Here is a 23,636-nt window from a genome sequence, read left to right as displayed (position 1 = left end):
AAGTACGTGAATGAACCAGATAGATTTTTCCAACAATCGATGATAGTTTCATGGTCACCGTTACTGAGACTAGTTTTCAATTCCAGCTTTATTAATTGAATTTAAATTCCCCACCAGCTGCCCTGGTGGGATTTGAACCCGTGTCTCCCAAAGAATTAGCCTTGGAGAGGGGCCTCTGGATTACCAGTCCAGCAACATTATCCCAAACCCACCATCTCCCCAAGTTGTCCTCCATTCCTGTTTACGAGGAAGAGATTTATTACCCGGGCCCACCAACTTATCCTAAACAAAATTTATACATTTCCAGTATGTATAACATAAATAAACCCAATGGAAGCTGGAAGCTTTGGAAAGGCTAACGACAACAGTCACAGCTCCAAGATAGAAGCCATTTGAGATATTAAACCCCCTTTCTCTTAGGCCATAGTCCCTGTGTAAAGGAGAATGTTATCAGCAAAATGGAATGGGCAGAAAACAGGGACACTCCCGTTTAAGGAATCTTCGGATCAAATAGCACACCGCTCCTGTAAATAGAAAAAGACATGAAATTAGTTTGGTCTCTTTGCTCTTTTTCTCCTTACGAAAGGGTCCAGAGGGGCAATTTTTTTCACACAGAGGGTGGTGAGCGTCTGGAACGAGCTGCCAGAGGCAGTAGTAGAGGCGGGTACAATTTTGTCTTTCAAAAAGATTTTAGACAGTTACATGGGTAAGATGGGTGTTCAAAGAACAAAGAACAAAGAACAGTACAGCACAGGAAACAGGCCCCTTGGCCCTCCAAGCCTGTGCCGCTCCTTGGTCCAACTAGACCATTCGTTTGTATCCCTCCATTCCCAGACTGCTCATGTGACTATCCAGGTAAGTCTTAAACGATGCCAGCGTGTCTGCCTCCACCAACCTACTTGGCAGCGCATTCCAGGCCCCCACCACCCTCTGTGTAAAAAACGTCCCTCTGATATCTTAATTATACCTCGGCCCTCTCACCTTGAGCCCGTGACCCCTCGTGATCATCATCTCCGACCTGGGAAAAAGCTTCCCAATGTTCACCCTATCTATACCCTTCATAATTTTGTACACCTCTATTAGGTCTCCCCTCATTCTCCGTCTTTCCAGGGAGAACAAGCCCAGCTTACCCAATCGCTCCTCATAGCTAAGACCCTCCATACCAGGCAACATCCTGGTAAACCTTCTCTGCATTCTCTCTAAAGCCTCCACGTCCTTCTGGTAGTGCAGCGACCAGAACTGGACGCAGTATTCCAAATGTGGCCTAACCAACGTTCTATACAGCTGCATCATCAGACTCCAGCTTTTATACTCTATACCCCATCCTATAAAGGCAAGCATACTGTGGTGAACCATAGATGGTTACCACTATGAGTACTTGTACATATGTTACTCTTGTTACAGTTGGGGTTAGGGTTTGGGTGTTCCACCTGTTATTATTGTTTATGTGGTACACTCCATTCGGCTCCGCCTTCTTACAGGAGTATAAAGGTCACTGCTACTTCCTAGTAACCCTTAGTCTGGGATAATCTTGTTAAGTGGTGTGCTCCAATCTTGTAGTGAATAAAAGCCTTTATTCCCGGGTACGTCCTAGCCTCCCGTGTGAATCAATCACGCATCAATTTTATTCACAACAAAATACTGAAAATTTTATTCGGAAAAAAAAAATGGAGCAGATGTTGAAGCCCGATCGGCTAACCTTGGATCCGCGTGCCGCTGGGGCGTCGAATACTTTCGACCATTGGTTGAAGTGCTTCGAGGATTACGTTGAGGCCTCGACAGCAGTCCAGTCCGACGCCGACAGATTGCGGGTCCTCCACGCCAGGGTGAGCGACACTGTGTATGCAACAATTTGCGATTCCCAAAATTACAAAGATGCCATCGAATTACTCAAGAAGCTGTACAATAAACAGCCAAACGAAATTCATGCTCGTCACCTATTAGCCACTCGACGGCGGCAGCCCGGCAAAACTACGGGACAGTACCTGCGCGAACTTCAACAGCTAGCCAGAGCCTGCAACTGCAAGGAGGTGTCGGCTACTCAATACACCAACGATCTTATTCGGGACGCGTTCGTGGCGGGAATCGGCTCATCCTATATTCGCCTGCGGCTGCTAGAGCAGGGTAACCTGGACCTGGCTAAGATGGTAGAATTGGCCGATGCAATGGAAACGGCCTCCAGAAGTCTCGAAACCTACCCCACTGACCACGTGGGAACAGCGTGGCAAGCACAGCCACCGCCTCAACTGTACTCGGCGGCTCCTCGGAACTGCGCGATAATGCTCCCAACTTCAGACCTGACGGCTGCGGCAGCTCCTGGAGGCCCACGGTGCTATTTCTGTGGATTGGCGAAGCATCCTCGCCAGAGATGTCCGGCCAGGACGGTGTTTTGCTCCGCCTGTGGGAAGAAAGGGCACTATGCAAAAGTGCGCCGAGCAAAGACCCCTTCCAAGCCCAGCAGTGCTGCGTGTGACTCCCCAGGATCCATCTCCTCGTCTCCGGCCTCATCGATGTCTTCAGCCACGTGCGATCCACGAGCGCCGCCATTTCCTATGATGACGACGCAAGCCACGTGCGACCTGCGGGTGCCGCCGTTTTCAACATCATCGACCACGTGCGATTCATGGGCGCTGCCACTTTGGTCGACACTGGCCGCAGAAGACCAGCAGGGGTCCTCGTCGTCGGCTATCTCAGCTGCCTGCAGTTATGCTCGGGATCCAACAGTGGCGTCAATCATCCTGGACCAGGCCAAGCCTCACAGACTCGACAAGTCCATGATGGACATAAAGGTAAACGGGCGCCTGGCGCATTGCCTGTTTGACAGCGGGAGCACGGAGAGCTTCATCCACCCGGATACAGTAAAATGGTGCGCTCTCCGTGTGCAAACTGTCAGGCAGACAATCTCCATGGCGTCGAGGTCCCGAGGTCCTCGTTCTTGGGAGCTGTGTGGTAACCTTAACGGTGCGGGACACAGTCTACGAGAACTTCAGGCTCCTCGTGTTACCGCACCTTTGCGCTCCGATACTCCTGGGGCTAGACTTTATGGTCCACCTGAAGAGTGTGACCCTGCAGTACGATGGGCCACTCCCTCCACTTTCAGTGGGAGAACAGCAGCCTCCAAATTGTCCAGTGCGCTCCACATGCGGCCTCTCAACACTCAAAATTACCCCGCCTTCCCTATTCGAAAATCTCGTGCCAGGCTGCAAGCCCATCGCGACTAAGAGCAGGCATTACAGGGCTGAGGATCGGATCTTTATTCGATCTGAAGTTCAGCGGCACCTCAGGGAAGGGGTCATTCAACCTAGCACTAGCCCATGGAGAGCACAAGTCGTGGTGGTTAAGACTGGAGACAAGCCCCGGATGGTCATAGACTATAGTCAGACCATTAATAGGTACACGCAGCTGGACGCGTACCCTCTCCCGCGCATATCTGACATGGTCAACCAGATTGCGCAGTACCAGGTGTTCTCCACCATCGACTTGAAGTCAGCCTACCACCAGCTCCCCATTCGCCCAGAGGACCGCAAATACACGGCCTTTGAGGCGGATGGCCGTCTCTACCACTTTTTAAGAGTCCCTTTCGGCGTCTCGAATGGGGTCTCGGTCTTCCAGCGTGAGATGGACCGAATGGTGGACCAAAACGGGCTACGGGCTACCTTCCCGTACCTGGACAACGTCACTATCTGCGGCCATGACCAGCAGGACCACAACGCAAACCTCCAGAAGTTTTTACGCACTGCGTCTCTCCTGAACCTGACCTATAACAAGGAGAAGTGCGTATTTAGCAAGCACCGCCTAGCAATCCTCGGATACATGGTGGAAAACGGGGTCATCGGCCCCGATCCAGACCGTATGCGTCCCCTCCTTGAACTTCCCCTACCCACCAGCATCAAAGCACTGAGAAGATGTTTAGGCTTCTTCTCGTACTATGCACAGTGGGTCCCCAATTACGCGGACAAAGACCGTCCGCTCATAAAATCTACCTCTTTTCCCCTGACAGCAGAGGCTCGCCTAGCCTTTGCAGGGATAAAAGCTGACATCGCGAAAGCCACGATGCACGCTGTTGATGAGTCCATCCCTTTTCAAGTGGAGAGTGATGCATCTGATTTCGCCCTGGCCGCCACACTTAACCAGGCGGGCAGGCCCGTCGCCTTTTTCTCTCGCACCCTCCAAGGCCCTGAAATTCGGCACTCCTCTGTGGAGAAAGAGGCTCAGGCCATTGTGGAGGCCGTACGGCATTGGCGCCATTATTTGGCTGGAAAACGATTTACCCTGCTCACGGACCAGCGGTCCATGGCCTTCATGTTCAACAACACGTTAAAGGGAAAAATTAAGAATGATAAAATCTTGAGGTGGAGAATCGAACTCTCCACCTACAACTATGATATCATGTACCGTCCGGGGAAGCTCAATGAGCCCTCAGATGCCCTGTCGCGTGGAACATGTGCCAGTGTGCAGGAGGACCGGTTACAGGCCCTCCACAATGATCTCTGCCATCCGGGGATCACTCGGTTTTTCCATTTTGTAAAGGCTCGGAATCTGCCCTACTCCATAGAGGATGTCAGGTCGATAACTCGAAGCTGCCAGGTTTGTGCAGAGTGCAAGCCGCACTTCTACCGGCCTGACAGGGCACACCTCATTAAGGCCACTCGCCCTTTTGAACGACTGAGTGTCGACTTCAAGGGGCCCCTTCCTTCGACAGATCAGAATGTGTATTTCCTCAACGTGGTTGACGAATACTCCCGATTCCCCTTTGCCATCCCCTGTTCTGACATGTCCTCTGCCACGGTCATCAAAGCCCTGCGGAGTCTTTTTACCCTGTTCGGCTACCCCAGTTATATTCACAGTGATAGGGGTTCGTCGTTTATGAGCGACGACTTGAGGCAATACCTGCTCTCTAAGGGAATTGCCTCAAGTAGGACTACGAGTTACAACCCCAGGGGTAACGGACAGGTCAAGAGAGAAAACGCTACAGTCTGGAAGGCTGTTTTACTGGCGCTAAGGTCTAGGGGTCTTCCAGTCACCCATTGGCAAGAGGTACTTTCTGATGCGCTCCATTCAATCCGGTCCCTCCTGTGTACGGCAACCAACGCTACCCCACATGAGCGGATGTTTACCTTCCCTAGGAAGTCTTCCTCTGGGACCTCACTGCCGTCTTGGTTGACGTACTCAGGACCTGTCCTCCTGCGGCGGCATGTAAGGACCCACAAGTCCGACCCTTTGGTTGAACAGGTCCATCTCCTCCACGCCAACCCTCAATATGCCTATGTGGCATATCCTGACGGGCGAGAGGACACAGTCTCTATCAGAGATCTGGCGCCTGCAGGGGACCTGGAAACCCCCGTCACTCCCGCACCCCTGGTTAGGATTCCTTTGCCCATTCTCTCCCCTCCTGACACGGCGCGGGCAGCATCGGGACCTCAACTTAATCCTCTTACTCCCGTGTACAGCTTGCCTGAGTCCAGGAGATTGTCGCCACCTCGAGGTCGACAGGCGTGTGAGGAACTGGAGGAGTCAGTGGACACCACCTCGGAGAGAGGGTCGTCACCACGGTCACCAGAACCGGCACTGGAGCCAGTGCTGCGGAGGTCGCAGAGACGGTGCGGACCTCCGATACGGCTGAACTTGTGAACATATGGACAGTTCATATTGTCTCCTTACCCCACCGGCCTTTGTTTTTAAAGGAGGGGTGAGTGTGGTGAACCATAGATGGTTACCACTATGGGTACTTGTACATATGTTACTCTGGTTACTGTTGGGGTTAGGGTTTGGGTGTTCCACCTGTTATCATTGTTTATGTGGTACACTCCGTTCGGCTCCGCCTTCTTACAGGAGTATAAAGGTCACTGCGGCTTCCTAGTAGCCCTTAGTCTGGGATAATCTTGTTAAGTAGTGTGCTCCAATCTTGTTGTGAATAAAAGCCTTTATTCCCGGGTACGTCCTAGCCTCCCGTGTGAATCAATCGCGCATCACATACCATATGCCTTCTTCACCACCTTCTCCACCTGTGCTGCCAACTTCAAGGATTTGTGGACTTGCACACCTAGGTCCCTCTGTGTTTCTATACTCTTGATGGCTCTGCCATTTATTGTATAACTCCCCCATACATTAGTTCTTCCAAAATGCATCACTTCGCATTTATCCGGATTAAATTCCATCTGCCATTTCTCTGCCCAATTTTCCAGCCTATCTATATCCTGCTGTATTGTGTAGAGGGATATGGGCCAAATATGGGACTAGCTTAAAGTTTCCAAATTTCAAAGTCGATTTATTAATCACAAGTAGGCTTACATTCACACTGCAATGAAGTTACCGTGAAAATCCCCCAGTCACCACACACTGGCACCTGTTCGGGTAAACTGAGGGTGAATTTAGCACGGCCAATCCACCTAACCCGCACATCTTTGAACTGTGGGAGGAAACTGGAGCACCTGGAGGAAACCCACGCAGACATGGAGGGAATGTGCAGACTCCGCACAGACAGTGACCCAAGCCGGGAATTGAGCCCAGGTCCCTGACGTCGTGAAGCAGCAGTGCTAACCACTGTGCCACCGTGCCGCCCAAAGTTAGTAGTAAAAGCTGGGTGGAATGGACAAGTTGGGCCAAAGGGCCTGTTTCCATGCTGTAAACCTCTATGACTCTATCATCTACCCCATGTCTGATCATCAAATTCAATATCCTGATCTCCCCCTTCCCCCCATATCCCGTGATCCCTTTAGCCCCAAGAGCAATATCTAATTTCTTCTTGAAATCACACAATGTTTTGGCCTCATCCACTTTCTGTGGTAGTAAATTCCACACATTCACCACCCTCTGGGTGAAGAAATTTCTCCTCACCTCACTCCTAAAAGGTTTACCCCTTATCCTCAAACCATGACCCCCTAGTTCTGGATTCCTTTGGGACCATTCTTTCTGAATCTACCCTGTCTAACCCTGTTAGAATTTGAAGTTTCTATGAGATCCCCTCTCACTCTTCTAAACTCCAGCAAATATAATCCTAACCGACTTAGTCTCTCCTCATATGACAGACCTGCCATCCCAGGAATCAGCCTGGTAAACCTTCGCTGCACTCCCTCTACAGCAAGGACATCCTTCCTCAGATTTTTTAATAGACCACTTTGTCAAGGAATCAGTTAGGGAACATGCTCTTCTAAATTTGTATTATGCAATGAGAAGAAGTTAACTAATAATCTTGTTGTGCAGGGTCCTTTAGGAAATAGTGACCATAACATAATAGAATTCTTCATTAGGATGGAAAGTGCAAAAGTCCAATCTGAAGCTACGGTCCTACGCCTAAACAAAGGAGATACTAGGAAGGTGTGAGGCGTGAGTTCGCGAAGACAGATTGGGAACTTCAATAAAAGGTGCGGCGGTGGTTTGGTGTGATGTTAATGTACCTTTGAGAGATTTTTTTTAAAATCATGATCTCTGCAGCTCACAGCTTCAGTGATGTCATTATTGTTGCCGGGCTGACTAGAATGAGTCCTTTTATTGCTACTTAAGTGGTTTAAATGGGGTTGTTTGTGTTTACTCTGGGATTAGTTTTACGACCCTGCGTTGTTAGAAGGACAGTCATTTGTTTTTGGACCGTTTTTCCAACGAGCTTAAAGCTTTATGTTCAGTTCTGAGCTGCAGTTGAGTTTTAGAAGATACAGCAAGCTAAAAAGAAATGTTTTCCCTCTCTCCCTGTTGTTTTTAAAATTCTGTTGTTTAACTGAGAACATGAACTTATTTTCCAAAAGGGGGAGAATCTGCTGTTGTTGGGGGCTGGACCAGAGTCTCTCTGATGTTTTGGGAAGCTGTCTTGGCTCCAAACTGTTCTGAGTCTCAACAGCATTTGGCTGCAGAATTCAACTAAGGGCCTCGAGCCCAGTATCACGTGAGCATTAGTCTGTGATGTTTTAAACCTGTGAAAAGGGTCTTTTATCTATGGGAGGCTTTGGTTTTGAGTGGGACAGCTTATAAATATTCATTAAGAGTTATACATTATCATGATTGTTTGTTTCTTGTTTGTAATTGATAAACGTTCTTGTTCATTTTCTTACTATACGTGTTAACTGTATTCTTAATTAAATTTTGTTTGATAAAGGCTCCCTAGTGGGTCATTTGAATCATACCTGAAGTGAAACATCTCATGCTTACCCTAGCCACATTCAAGATGCAAAACTTTTGATTCAGACGGGCTTTATAAAACACTTTGGAGTTTAACTTGAACCTTAACATAAGAACATAAGAACATAAGAAATAGGAGCAGGAGTAGGCCATCTAGCCCCTCGAGCCTGCCCCGCCATTCAATAAGATCATGGCTGATCTGACGTGGATCAGTACCACTTACCCGCCTGATCCCCATAACCCTTAATTCCCTTACCGATCAGGAATCCATCTATCCGTGATTTAAACATATTCAGCGAGGTAGCCTCCACCACCTCAGTGGGCAGAGAATTCCAGAGATTCACCACCCTCTGGGAGAAGAAGTTCCTCCTCAACTCTGTCTTAAACCGACCCCCCTTTATTTTGAGGCTGTGTCCTCTAGTTTTAACTTCCTTACTAAGTGGAAAGAATCTCTCCGCCTCCACCCTATCCAGCCCCCGCATTATCTTATAAGTCTCCATAAGATCCCCCCTCATCCTTCTAAACTCCAACGAGTACAAACCCAATCTCCTCAGCCTCTCCTCATAATCCAAACCCCTCATCTCCGGTATCAACCTGGTGAACCTTCTCTGCACTCTCTCCAATGCCAATATATCCTTCCTCATATAAGGGGACCAATACTGCACACAGTATTCCAGCTGCGGCCTCACCAATGCCCTGTACAGGTGCATCAAGACATCCCTGCTTTTATATTCTATCCCCCTCGCGATATAGGCCAACATCCCATTTGCCTTCTTGATCACCTGTTGTACCTGCAGACTGGGCTTTTGCGTCTCATGCACAAGGACCCCCAGGTCCCTTTGCACGGTAGCATGTTTTAATTTGTTTCCATTGAGATAGTAATCCCATTTGTTATTATTTCCTCCAAAGTGTATAACCTCGCATTTATCAACGTTATACTCCATTTGCCATATCCTCGCCCACTCACTCAGCCTGTCCAAATCTCTCTGCAGATCTTCTCCGTCCTCCGCATGATTCACTTTTCCACTTATCTTTGTGTCGTCTGCAAACTTCGTTACCCTACACTCCGTCCCCTCCTCCAGATCATCTATATAAATGGTAAATAGTTGCGGCCCGAGTACCGATCCCTGCGGCACGCCACTAGTTACCTTCCTCCAACCCGAAAAACACCCATTTATTCCGACTCTTTGCTTCCTGTCGGATAGCCAGTCCCCAATCCACTTTAACACACTACCCCCAACTCCGTGGGGGTAGGCGATGGATAGGCGATGGTTGATATTTAAGGAACAAATGCATATGTTGCCACACTTATACATTCCTTTCTGGTACAAAAACACAACAAGAAAAGTGGTCCAACGCGGGTTAACAAAAGGAATCAAGGATAGTATCAGATCAAAAGAGGAGTCGCATAAAGTTGCTATAAAAAGTAGCAAGCCCTAAGGATTGGGAACAGTTCCGAATTCAACGAGAGGACCAAGAGGTTGATTAAGAGGGGGGGAAAAATAGAGTATGAGAGTAACCTTGCAAGTAAGAGCTTCTATACGTACGTCAAACTTTGAGAACTTGAGTTCTTTAAGTACTGGGGGGGCGGCACGGTGGCACAGTGGGTTAGCACTGCTGCCTCACAGCGCCAGGGACCCGGGTTCAATTCCCGGCCTTGGGTCACTGTCTGTGTGGAGTTTGCATGTTCCCCCCGTGTCTGCTTGGGTTTCCTCCGGGTGCTCCGGTTTCCACCCACAGTCTGAAAGACATGGCGGTTAGGGTGCATTGACCCGAACAGGCGCCGGAGTGTGGCAACTAGGGGAATTTCAAAGTAACTTCACTGCAGTGTTAATGTAAGCCTTACTTGTGGCTAATAAATAAACTTTAAAAAAACTTTATAATGAAAAAGATTGGTGACGCCAAATGTAGTTCCCGAACAGTCAAAAACGGAAGAATTTATAATAGACAACAAAGCAATGGCAGAACAAATTAAACAACTACTTTAGTTTTGTCTTCACAGAGAAAGACAGAAATAACTTCCCTTGACAGGAGTTAGGATATCTTACTGCAGTTGTACGGGGCCTCAACACTTTGAGTGTTGTGGGCAGTTTTGGTCTCCTTACCTAAGAAAAGATATACTTGCCATTGAGGGACCGCAGCAAAGGTTTACCGGACTGTTTCCTGGGATGGCAGGATTGTCGTATGAGGAGAGATTGGGTCGACTGGGCCTGTATTCACTGGAATTTGGAAGAATGAGAAGGGGGATCTGATCGAAACATACAAAATTCTGACAGGGCTGGACAGACTGGATGCAGGGATGTTGTTTCCTCTGGCTGGGAGGGTCCAGAATAAAGGGTCTCAGGATATGGGGTAGGCCATTTAGGATTGAGATGAGATGTCTTCACTCAGAGGCTGGAATTCTCTACCACAGAAGGCTGTGGAGCACAAGTCACTGAATATATTTCAGAAGGAAATAGATTTTTAGACTCTAATGGGGTAAGGGGGAATACGGGAGTGTGACACTCATCAGTCATGATCATATTGAAGGGTGGAGCACACTCGAAGGGCCTACTCCTGCTCCTACTTTCTTTGTTTCCACATTTCTGCATTGCTTGCTCAGCCTTTTCAGGGAGAAATTAAGAGTCAACCCCATTGCTGTGGCTCTGGAGTCACAGGTAGGCCAAACCGGGCAAAGACGGCAGATTTCCTTCCCTAAAGGACATCAGTGAAGCAGATGGGTTTTTACAATAATCAATAGTTTCACGATCATAGAATCATAGAATCCCTACAGTGCAGAAGGAGGCCATTCGGCCCATCGAGCCTGCACCGACTACAATCCCACCCAAGCCCTATTCCCATAACTCCATGTACTTACCCATGATACTAAGGGGTAATTTAGCATAGCCAATTCCCCGAACACACATGATGAAGCAAAATGGCGGCGGAGTGAGGCGACTTCTTGCAAGCTGTGCCCAGCATGCCTTCCAATTCTATCTTTTACTCTCGTTCTATGCTTCTAAAACTTTATTCTATCTACCTCGCATTAAGTTGATCTTTCTCTACAACCTAGCCATGACTGTAACACTACATTCTGCACTCTCTTCTTTCCTTCTCTATGAACGGTATGCTTTGTCTGTATAGTGCGCAAAAAACAATACTTTTCACTGTATGTTAATACACGTGACAACAATAAATAAAATCTTTGGAGTGTGGGAGGAAACCAGAGCACCCGGAGGAAACCCACGCAGACACGGGGAGAACGTGCAAACTCCACACAGACAGTGACCCAAGGCCAGGAATCGAACCCGGGTTCCTGGTGCTGTGAGGCAGCAGTGCTAACCACTGTGCCACCGTGCCACACAGTGGACTAGACTGGCTTTCAATTCCAGATTTTACTGACTGAATTTGACTCAGTGGTTAGCACCGCTGCCTCACAGCATCAGGGACCTGGGTTCAATTCTGGCCTTGTCTGTGTGGAGTTTGCACGTTCTCCCCATGTCTGCATGGGTTTCCTCCACGTGCTCCAGTTTCCTCCCACACTCCAAAGGTGTGTAGGTTAGGTGGATTGGCCATGGTAAATTAACCCTTAGTGTCCAAAGATGTACAGATAGGAAATATACAGTAAATGGCAGAACCCTTAAGAGTATTGATAGGCAGAGGGATCTGAGTGTACAGGTACACAGGCCAGTGAAAGTGGCAATGCAGGTGGAGAAGGTAGTCAAGAGGTATACGGCACGCTTGTCTTCATCAGCCGGGGCATTGAGTTTAAAAATTGGCAAGTCATATTGCAGCTTTATAAAACCTTAGTTAGGCCGCACTTGGAATATAGTGTTCAATTCTGGTCGCTGCACTACCAGAAGGATGTGAAGGCTTTGGAGAGGTTACAGAAAAGATTTACCAGGATGTTGTCTGGTATGGAGGGCATTAGCTATGAGGAGAGGTTGGAGAAACTTGGTTTGTTCTCACTGGAACGACGGAGGTTGAGGGGAGACCTGATAGAAGTCTACAAGATTATGAGGGACATGGACAGACTGGATAGTCAGAAGCTTTTTCCCAGGGTGGAAGAGTCAATTACTAGGGGGCATAGGTTTAAGGTGTGAGGGGCAAGGTTTAAAGGAGATGTACGAGGCAAGTATTTTACACAGAGGGTGGTGGGTGCCTGGAACTCGCTGCCGGGGAGGTAGTGGAAGCGGATACGATGGTGAGTTTTAAGGGACGTCTGAACAAATACATGAATAGGATGGGAATAGACGGATATGGAGCCCGGAAGGGTAGGGGGTTTTAGTTCAGTTGTGTAGCATGATCGGTGCAGGCCTGGAGGGCCAAAGGGCCTGTTCCTGTGCTGGAATTTTCTTTGTTCTTTGTTCTTCTTTGAGATCCCCCCTCATTCGTCTGAACTCCAGCGAAAACAATCCTAACCTAGTCAATCTCTCCTCATACATCAGTCCCGCCATCCCCGGAATCAGCCTGGTAAACCTTCGCTGCACTCCCTCGAGAGCAAGAACATCCTTCCTCAGAAAAGGAGACCAAAACTACACACAATACTCCAGGTGTGGCCTCACCAAGGCCCTGTATAATTGCAGCAACACATCCCTGCTCCTGTACTCGAAACCTCTCGCAATGAAGACCAACATACCATTTGCCCCTTTACCGCCTGCTGCACCTGCATGCTTACCTTACTTGCGCTTCTCAATTTGCAATGACACGCATTCACAAGGGTAGTTGTGTCAGTGTAAAAGTTGGAAATATTTGCAGCTTTATCGAACCTTAGTTAGGCCGCACTTGGAATATAGTGTTCAACTCTGGTCGCCACACTACCAGAAGGATGTGGAGGCTTTGGAGAGGGTACAGAAAAGATTTACCAGGATGTTGCCTGGTATGGAGGGCATTAGCTATGAGGAGAGGTTGGAGAAACTTGGTTTGTTCTCACTGGAACGACGGAGGTTGAGGGGCGACCTGGTAGAAGTCTACAAAATTATGAGCGGCATGGACAGAGTGGCTAGTCAGAAGCTTTTTCCCAGGGTGGAAGAGTCAATTACTAGGGGGCACAGGTTTAAGGTGCGAGGGGCAAGGTTTCAAGGAGACGTATGAGGAAAGTGTTTTACACAGAGAATGGTGGGTGACTGGAACTCGCTGCCGGGGGAGGTAGTGGAAGCAGATACGATAGTGAGTTTTAAAGGGCGTCTTGACAAATACATGAATGGGCTGGGAATAGAGGGATATGATCCCGGAAGGGTTGGGGGCTTTAGTTCAGTCGGGCAGCATGGTCGGTGCAGGCTTGGAGGGCCGAAGGGCCTGTTCCTGTGCTGTAATTTTCTTTGTTCTTTGTTCTTTTTTATTTGCACGTGGCATCGGGAAACTGGGAGGTGGTTTCTCGAAATCACAGAACAGAATTTGTTCTAATTGATTGGCACTGATCCAAAACCACAAACAAACCTTCAGAATCCAAACTTAATGGGTTAGAGCGGAGTTCAGAATAGGGCTACTCCCGACATGAGTGTTCCACCATGAACCTGTTGCCAGTTCCTCACAGCCCTTGGATTTTAACCTTTCAATATCAACCCACATCCTGAACACGTCACGGCGCTCACACATTGTCCAACAGAGTGTGGTAGCAAAAGCGAAATGGAAAAGGTGAAATTATTCAAGCTACATGGAATAGACCATAAGATATAGAATCATAGAATCCCTACAGTACAGTGGAGGGCCAAAGGGCCTGTTTCCTGTGCTGTACTGCAGAAGGAAGCCATTTGGCCCATCAAGCCTGCCCCGACCACAATCCCACCCAGGCCCTATCCCCATAACCGCATTGCATTTACCCTAGCTAGTCCCCCTGACACTAAGGGGCAATTTAGCACGGCCAATCCACCTCACCCGCACATCTTTGGAGTGTGGGAGGAAACCGGAGCACCCGGAGGAAACCCACACAGGCATGGGGAGAACGTGCAGACTCCACACAGACACTGACCCAAGCTGGGAATCGAACCTTGGTCCCTGACGCTGAGAAGCAGCAGAGCGAACCATTGTGCCACTGTGCCATCCCATATAGGAGCAGAATCGGCCCATTGGGTCTGCTCCACCATTCAATCATGGTTGATATGTTTCTCAACCCCATTTTCCTGCCTTTTCCCCATAACCTTTGATCCCCTTACCAATCAAGAACCTATCTCCTTCAAAGAGCTAGCATAGGCATGAGGGGCTGAAAGGTCACCTTCAACACTGCAAGATTCCATCAATGTACAGCACCCTCATTCTTCTGTTCGAGCAAGGCAGTAAAATCCTACCCGCTGTGCTTAATTACAAAAATCTGCAACCTTGCCCCACTTCATGTCCCAATATAAAGAGTAGAGAGAAGAATCGTAGAACATTCATGGCACAGAAAGAGGCCATTTGGCCCATTGTGTCGTCGCCGGCCAAATGACCCAAGCCGGGAATCGAACCCGGGTCCCTGGCGCTGTGAGGCAGCAGCGCTAATCGCTGTGCCACCGTGCCGCCCCTTGAGGTGGAAATCCAGACACCTTCTGAACGAGCTGGGAATTTCTGCCTCTATCACCTTTTCAGACAGTGAGTTCCCGACCCCGACCAACCTCAGGGTGAAAAATAATGTCCTCATCGTCCTTCTAACCTTTTCACCGATCATTTTAAATCTGTGCCCCCCTCCTCCCCACCCCCCACCCAACCCCCTCCAGTCACTGACCTTTCTCAGAATCACAGAATGCTACAGTATAGAAGAGGCCCTTCGGCCCATCGAGTCTGCACCGACGCATGAAAGGCCATCACTTGCCACCTAATCCCATCTGCCAGCCCTTGGTCCATAGCCCTGAATGTTATGATGTGCCAAGTGCCCATCCAGGCACTTTTTAAAGGATGTGAGGCATCCCGCCTCCACCACCCTCCCAGGCAGCGCATTCCAGACCCTCACCACCCTCTGGGTAAAACGGTTTTCCTCAAATCCCCCCTAAACCTCCTGCCCCTCACTTTTAATTTGTGTCCCCTAGTGACTGACCCTTCAACTAAGGGGAACAGCTGCTCCTTATCCACCCTGTCCATGTCCCTCATAATCTTGTACACCTCGATCAGGTCGCCCCTCAGTCTTCTCTGCTCCAGAGAAAACAACCCAAGCCTATCCAACCTCTCTTCATAACTTAAATGTTCCATCCCAGGCAGCATCATAGAATCCTACAGTGCAGAAAGAGGCCATTCGGCCCATCGGGTCTGCACCAACCACAATCCCACCCAGGCCCTATCCCTATATCCCTACATATTTACCCACTAATCCCTCTAACCTATGCATCCCGGGACACTAAGGGGCAATTTAGAATGGCCAATCAACCCAGCCCACACATCGTTGGACTGTGGGAGGAAACCGGAGCACCCGGAGGAAACCCGCGCACACATGGGGAGAATGTGCAAACTCTGCACAGACAGTGACCCAAGCCGGGAATCGAACCCAGGTCCCTGGAACTGTGAAGCAGCAGTGCTAACCACTGTGCTACCGTGCCGCCCACCAGTATCCTGGTGAATCTCCTCTGCACCCCCTCCAGTGCAATCACGTCCTTCCTATAACTTGGCGACCAGAACTGCACACAGTACTCCAGCTGTGGCCTCACTAAATTTCTATACATGGCCCAACATGACTCCAACATGACCTCTGTAAGGAGAGAAAAAAGCTGACGTTTCGAGTCCAGATGACCCTTTGTCGAAGCTTTGACAAAAGGTAATCTGGACTCGAAACGTCAGCTCTTTTCTCTCCTGACAGATGCTGCCAGATTGTTGGAGTAAACTCAAAATTAAAGGATACAAGATGGTTACCTGGCATGGTAGCACAGTGGTTAGCACTGCTGCTTCACAGCTCCAGGGACCTGGGTTCGATTCCTGGCTTGGGTCACTGTCTGTGTGGAGTTTGCACATTCTCCTCATGTCTGCATGGGTTTCCTCCGGGTGCTCCGGTTTTCTCCCACAGCCCAAAGATGTGCGTGTTAGGTTGATTGGCCATGCTAAAAATTGCCCCTTAGTGCCCTGAGATGCGTAGGTTAGAGGGATTAGTGGGTAAAAATATGAGGGGATATGGGGGTAGGGTCTGGGTGGGATTGTGGTCGGTGCAGACTCGATGGGCCGAATGGCCTCTTTCTGTACTGTGGGGTTTCTATGATTTCTATGATGAAAATGGACTCTGGGAAAAGACATTAGGATGTGCTGACTTGGGAACAGACATTGCACAACGAGTTAAATCCTGTTAGTGTCTAAATTACTGCAGGAAATAAATCAGACCTTGAGGCACCTTAGCTTGAGATAAAGCAGAGCCAAAACAATGAGTTTTTGTAACGAGATCAGTCGTTGACGGGGGGCATAATTGCATAAATGTATTTACTCTGTGTATAACGATGCGCTAACGGCTAATGTCCGTACTTGTCCATTATTTGAAAATGTATAAAAGATGCTCAACTGCCATTTTAAAGTTGCGAAGGTGACTGCGTGCACTGCGGAGAGCCCAGTGCTTCTCCCAAAGCTTTGTCCGATAAACTGCGTGTTGAATCTTTAGATCTGACTCCGAGTGGTGGTTTTCCCACAACACAGACCTGCTGAGATTTTCCAGCATTTTCTCTTTTGGTTTCAGATTCCAGCATCTCCAGTAATTTGCTTTAATCCATCATGACCTCTCTGCTTTTGTAACCTATACCCCGATTGATAAAGGCGAGTGTGCCGTATGCCTTTTTCACCACCCTTTTAACCTGCTGGGGTAAATAGGCCCCACCCTACTCACAATCTTGTACATCTCGATCAAATCTCCCCTCACCCTCTTCTGCTCCAAGGGAAACAACTCCAGCCTATCTAATCTGGGGGAGAATTGTTTTAGGGAAGCACATTCCCAGGATATTGCCATCCGATAGATGTTAAACAGTGAACCCTGTAAATATTCCAAAGGTATACAGGGAGACCTTTAGACCCTCGTGAATTCTCCACCATAACAGGTGACCCATGTCTAATCTCTCTATCTGCCCCTGGTTCCATAACACTCGCTTAATAAAAATCTACCATTTTCAGTTGTGAAATTTTCTACTGACACTCCAGCCTTTTGGGATAGAGAGAGAGAGAGAGGGAGGGAGAGGTTTTTTCAAATTCTTTCATGGGACGTGGGTGTCGCTGGCTAGGCCAGCATTCATTGTCCATCCCTAATTGCCCTTGAGAAGGTGGTAGTGAGCTGCCTTGACTGGATGGCACGGTGGCACAGTGGTTAGCACTGCTGCCTCACAGCGCCAGGGACCCGGGTTCGATTCCTGGCCTTGGGTCACTGTCCGTGTGGAGTTTCGCACATTCTCCCCGTGTCTGCGTCGGTTTCCTCTGGGTGCTCCGGTTTGCTCCCACACTCCAAAGATGTGTGGTTAGGTGGGTTGGCCATGCAAAATTGACCCTAGTGTCAGGGGGATTGGCTAGGGTGAATGCATGGGGTTACAGGGATAGAGCCTGGGTGAGATTGTTGTCAGTACGGCCTCCTTTTGTATTATAAGGGTTCTATGATACTATTCCTTATTAGTGTCATAAGTAGGCTTACATTAACACTGCAATGAAGTCACTGTGAAAATCCCCTAGTCGCCACACTCAGACGCCTGTTCAGGCACACTAAGGGGCAATTTAGCACGGCCAATGCACCTTTTGGACTGTGGGAGAAAACCGGAGCACCCGGAGGAAACCCACGCTGCAGTCCCTGTGATGTAGGTACACCCACAGTGCTGCTAGAGAGGATATATTTCAATACCCCCTTTGTTCCCGATTCCACCTGAGAAAATAGTTTCTCCCTGCGTTACGATCATCCTCTCAGGCCTGGGACTGAATCACGAGAGTTTGTTCCCCAACAGGGAAATCGCAATCAGGGAGCGTGGGTCAGGATGAGCAACACAAAACCTTGAATGGGTTGGCACGGTGGCACAGTGCCAGGGGCCAGGGTTCGATTCCTGGCTTGGGTCACTGTCTGTGCGGAGTCTACACATTCTCCCCGTGTCTGCGTGGGTTTCCTCCGGTTTCCTCCCACAGTCCAAAAGACATACTGGTTAGGTGCATTGGCCGTGCTAAATTCTCCCCTCAGTGTACCCGAACAGGCGCCAGAGTGTGGCGACTAGGGGATTTTCACAGTAACGTCATTGCAGTGTTAATGTAAGCCTACTCGTGACACTAATAAATAAACTTTAAACTTCACTATTGTATCTGATTCTACCACCTCCTCATGCCAGGCACTGACCACCCACTGTATAAAAATACTCACCTCTCACATCTCCTTTAAACTTTCCTCCTTTTACCTTCAACCCACATCCCCCAGTAATTGAAACCAAAAGAGAAAATGCTGGAAAATCTCAGCAGGTCTGGCAGCATCTGTGAGGAGAGAAAAGAGCCGACGTTTCAAGTCCAGATGACCCTTTGTCAAAGCTTTTATCCCCTAGTAATTGACATTTCTACCACTGAAAAGTCATTTTGTTCAGAATCATGGCTGGATTTGCATTCCAGATTTCATAAAGTCATTGGATCACACACTGCGGAAGAGACCGAACAGGCACCGGAGTGGCGACGAGGGGATTTTCACAGTAACTTCATTGCAGTGTTAATGTAAGTCTACTTGTGACACATAAATAAACTTGAACTTTAACTTATCTCCGGCCTATTAACACTAGGGGATCTCCTCACTTTTAGGGCAAAGTAGTGTAGTGGCATTGTCACTGAGCTAGTAATCCAGGTCAAAGCAAAATGCACTGGGGACCTGAGTTCGTAATCCCACTCCCACGTACACGGTGAAATTGGAATTCAATTAAAATCTGGAATTAAAAGTTGAATGATGAATTGTTGCTAATTTTGGGGGCGGCACGGTAGCACAGTCGTTAGCACTGCTGCTTCACCGCTCCAGGGTCCCGGGTTCGATTCCCGGCTCGGGTCACTGTCTGTGTGGAGTTTGCACATTCTCCTCGTGTCTGCGTGGGTTTTCTCCGGGTGCTCCGGTTTCCTCCCACAGTCCAAAGATGTGCGGGTTAGGTTGATTGGCCAGGTTAAAAAAATATTGTCCCTTAGAGTCCTGAGATGCGTAGGTTAGAGGGATTAGTGGGTAAAATATGTGGGGGTAGGGCCTGGGTGGGGTTGTGGTCGGTGCAGACTCGATGGGCCGAATGGCCTCCTTCTGCACTGTAGGGTTTCTATGATTCTGATCAATTGGTGTTCGGAGATTTATTTGTCACGATTAGCCACGAATTGTCTCCAAGTTAAAACTCAGCCTCCGACACCAACTCACTCTTGAAGAGGACTTCAAAACTCCTGCGTCAAAGGATCGCAAAAGACCTCCTCACTCATCTCAGTCTTCAGTTGATCCAGCAGAGAGCCACAGGCCAAATTCTGTGTCCGCGGACTCTCGGTGACTCACACTCTGAGTCACAAGGTTTTCAGACCCCACTCCCGGGACGTTTGAGCTCAGATTTCCGGCTGATACTCGCGGGGCAGTGCTTGGTGGGGGGGAAGGAAAGGGAATCATAGAGTCTCTACAGTACAAAAGGAGGCCATTCGGCCCATTTTCTCTCCTTACAGATGCTGCGAGACTTGCTGAGATTTTCCAGCGTTTTCTCTTTTGGTCTGAGACTATGCCCTCTGGTCCCAAACTCTCCCACAAGGGGAAACAACCTCTCAGCATTTACCCTGTCAAGCCCCCTGAGAATCCGATAGAATCCTGCAGTGGAGAAGGAGGCCATTCAGCCCATTGAGCCAGCACCGACCACAATCCCACCCAGGCCCTATCCCCATGACACCATGCATTTACTCTAGCTGGTCCCCCTGACCCTAAGGGGCAATTTAGCACGGCCAACCCACCTAACCCGCACGTGTTTGGAGTGTGGGAGGAAACCAGAGGCCCCGGAGGAAATCCACGCAGACACGGGGAGAAAGTGCAAACTCCACACAGACAGTGACCCAAGCCGGGAATCGAACCCGGGTCCCTGGTGCAGTGAGGCAGCAGTGCTAACCCACTGTGCCATTGTGCCACCCAAGTGTCACGAGTAGGCTTACATTAACACTGCAATAAGGTAACTGAAAATCCCTTCGTCGTCACACTCCTGTTCGGATAACACTGAGGGAGAATTTAGCATGGCCAATGCACCCTAACCAGCACGTCTTTTGGACTGTGTGAGGAAACCGGAACACCCGGAGGAAACCCATGCAGACACAGGGAGAACGTGCAAATTCCACACAGACAGTGACCCGAGGCCAGTATTGAACCCAGGACGCTGGTGCTGTGAGGCAGCAGTGCTAACCATTGTGCCACCGTGCCACCCAACTGATACATCTCAATAAGGTGACCTCTCATTCTTCTAAGCTCCAACGAGTCCAGGCCCCAAACCTACTCAACTCTCCTCATAAGAAAATCCCTCCATACCCGGGATCGACCTGGTGAACCTGCTCTGGACTGCCTCCAATGCCAGTCCCTGGTCTGAGCCTCCTGATCCCTGGAGCCGTTTAGAGTGAGAGCTATAGATCGCTAACCATGGCAAGAGAGGGAGCGCGGTTGGTGTTGAGATAGAGCTCACCTGCTCACTCGATCCGGAGCCAGTCCTTGTAGGCCATGAATTCCCGCTCAGAGCAGATGGAGTCGTGAGAGATGTCCTCGGATGAGTAGGAAGAGAGCGGGGAGTCAGCGATGGATCCTCGCCCCATGGTTGAGGTGGGGGACAGTTGGGAATCTCCATAGCTCTGTTCCTGTAGTAGGACCTCCAGCATCCGGATATATTCCACCGCGGAGCGTAGGGTGTCCACTTTACTCGTCCTCTTGGCTGGACCCCACTGGGGAACGTGCTGCCGCAGGTTGGCAAAACCCAAGTTGACCAACCGGACGCGGTTCCTCTCTCGCTCGTTGCGCCGCAGGCTGGTGGCGGGGGGGCCGCTGGGGGACCGGCAGTGCCGCTGGCGTGGGCGCAGGCCAACGGGCGGGCCCGCCCTCCTCTTGCGGCCGCCCCGGCTGTCCGCCTCCAGGGCGACGCGCTGCACCTGCGGGATCTCCATGCCCTGTGGCGCCTCTGGTTTGCCACCCTGCTGGCAGCTGAATCCCAGCAGAGCTATCTGCCACGCAGCCACCTCAGAGCCGAGCTCTTCCTGAACTGAGAGAGCTGGTTTGTCAACTAGATCCACCCCTCAGCCAGTCCCAACCTGCCCATCCCATTCAGCTTTCACTTGCTCTCTTTCGCTCCATCTCTCAGTCACGACTCACGTCATCAGAAATTTCTTCCATCAAGTCACGAGCTTGGTGTTAACCCTCACAGTGCCTGCATTTTCCCCTTTCTCTGTAAGTGTCTGCCATAGATTAATTGTCAGTTCTCTCACCTTCAAGTTTTTAGGTGTCCAGATCACCAACAACCTATCCTGGTCCCCCCCATGCCCACACTATAGTTAACTAACGCCTCTACTTTCTCAGAAGACTAAGGAAATTTGGCATGTCCGCTACGACTCTCACCAACTTTTTCAGATGCAACATAGAAAGCATTCTTTCTGGTTGTATCACAGCTTGGGATGGCTCCTGCTCTGCCCAAGACCGCAAGGATCTACAAAAGGTCGTGAATGTGGCCCAATCCATCACTCAAACCAGCCTCCCATCCATTGACACTGTCTACACTTCCCGCTGCCTCGGAAAAGCAACCACGTAATCAAGGGTCCCACGCACCCCGGACATTCTCTCTTCCACCTTCTTCCGTCGGGAAAAAGATACAAAAGTCTGAGGTCACGTACCAAACGACTCAAGAACAGCTTCTTCCCCGCTGCTGCTGTCAGACTTTTGAATGGACCTACCTTGCATTAAGTTGATCTTTCTCTTCACCCTAGCTATGACTGTAACACTACATTCTGCACTCTCTCGTTTCCTTCTCTATGAACGGTATGCTTTGTCTGTATAGCGCGCAAGAAACAATGCTTTTCACTCTATGTTAATGCATGTGACAATAATAAATCAAATCAAAAAATCAAAAAATATCAAAAAGTGTCTGCCATAGATTAATTGTCAGTCCTCTCACGTTCAAGTCATGCGCTGAAGTCTTAGCGGCGTTTCAGCACAGAAAGAAGCCATTCAGCCCATTAAGGAGCAGCACCGTGGCACATTGGTTAGCACTGCTACCTCACAGCGCCAGGGACCCGGGTTTGATTCCGGCCTTGGGTCACTGTGTGGAGTTTGCACATCCTCCTCTTGTCTGCCTGGGTTTCCTCTGGGTGCTCCAGTTTCCTCCCACAGTCCAAAGATGTGTAGGTTAGGTGGATTGGCCATGCTAAATTGCCCCTTAGTGTCCAAAGATGTGCGGGTTAGATGGATTGGCCATGCTAAATTGTACCTTAATGTCCAAAGATGTGCGGGTTAGATGGATTGGCCGTGCTAAATTGTACCTTAATGTCCAAAGATGCACAGGTTAGGTGGATTGGCCATGCTAAATTGTACCTTAATGTCCAAAGATGCACAGGTTAGGTGGATTGGCCATGCTAAATTGTCCCTTTGTGTTCCAAGATGTGCAGGTTAGATGGATTGGCCATGCTAAATTGTACCTTAATGTCCAAAGATGCACAGGTTAGGTGGATTGGCCATGCTAAATTGTACCTTAATGTTCAAAGATGCACAGGTTAGGTGGATTGGCCATGCTAAATTGTACCTTAATGTTCAAAGATGCACAGGTTAGGTGGATTGGCCATGCTAAATTGTACCTTAATGTTCAAAGATGCACAGGTTAGGTGGATTGGCCATGCTAAATTGTCCCCTCGTGTTCCAAGATGTGCAGGTTAGATGGATTGGCCATGCTAAATTGTACCTTAATGTCCAAAGATGCACAGGTTAGGTGGATTGGTCATGCTAAATTGTCCCTTAGTGTCCCAAAGGTGTGCAGATTAGGCCCATTCATCCCATCAAGTGGGCACTGGCTCTCTGAAAGAGTATTCTACCTGATCCCATATCCCTTGCCGTATCCTCGTAACCTTGCACATTCTCTCTTTTCAGATAGCAATCCAATTCTCTTTGGAGTAACTCGATCAAACCTGCCTCCACCACCCTCTCAGGAAGTTGGTTCCAGACTCCAGCCAACTACTGGGTAAAAGATCTTCAGATCACTGCTCCTCATTTTGCCAATTAGTTTGATTCGGTGGCCTTTATTTCTTGATGTACTCTCTCGAGAGAGAGAGAGAACAGTTTCTCACTATTTACCCTGCCATACCCCTCAGAATCTTGAATACCTCGATCAAGTCTCCGTTCAGCCTTCTTTTCTCCAACCTCTCCAATCTAACCTTATAGTTAACATCCCAGGAAGCACTCTTGTCAGTGCCGGATTTAGGCATAAGCTAAACAAGCTACAGCTTAGGGCCTCACAATCCGTAGGGGCCTCACAAAATTTCAGAAGGTTTCCAATGAAGAGAACATTTAAGAGCGGACACCAGATAAGAAAAAGAAAGCACCAGCTTGAAGAGCAACTCAAAAAATTACCAAAAGTTGACAGTTACTTTACTCCAGAAACAGATAAGGATCCACAAACCCGAGGTGATCAGCAAAGTCC

The 23,636-nt window shown here is 49.1% G+C and overlaps 1 protein-coding gene across 1 annotated transcript; it reads right to left on the bottom strand.

Annotated features, from left to right (window-relative positions):
* Positions 1 to 286: 286 nt before the first annotated feature.
* LOC144508891 (achaete-scute homolog 1-like) lies at positions 287 to 21,198 on the bottom strand. The gene is made up of 2 exons (XM_078237105.1): positions 20,649 to 21,198; positions 287 to 524 (listed from the first exon to the last, which is right to left on the bottom strand). Exon 1 carries the CDS (start codon positions 21,118 to 21,120, stop codon positions 20,653 to 20,655), a length of 468 nt encoding a protein of 155 aa, XP_078093231.1. The 5' UTR covers positions 21,121 to 21,198; the 3' UTR covers positions 287 to 524; positions 20,649 to 20,652.
* Positions 21,199 to 23,636: the final 2,438 nt, after the last annotated feature.

The sequence above is a fragment of the Mustelus asterias genome, chromosome 21 (assembly GCF_964213995.1).
Source record: "Mustelus asterias chromosome 21, sMusAst1.hap1.1, whole genome shotgun sequence".
Classification (NCBI taxonomy): Eukaryota; Metazoa; Chordata; class Chondrichthyes; order Carcharhiniformes; family Triakidae; genus Mustelus; species Mustelus asterias.
The sequence above is the reverse complement of the archived record's forward strand: the minus strand, read 5'-3'. Positions and strand labels throughout refer to the sequence as shown.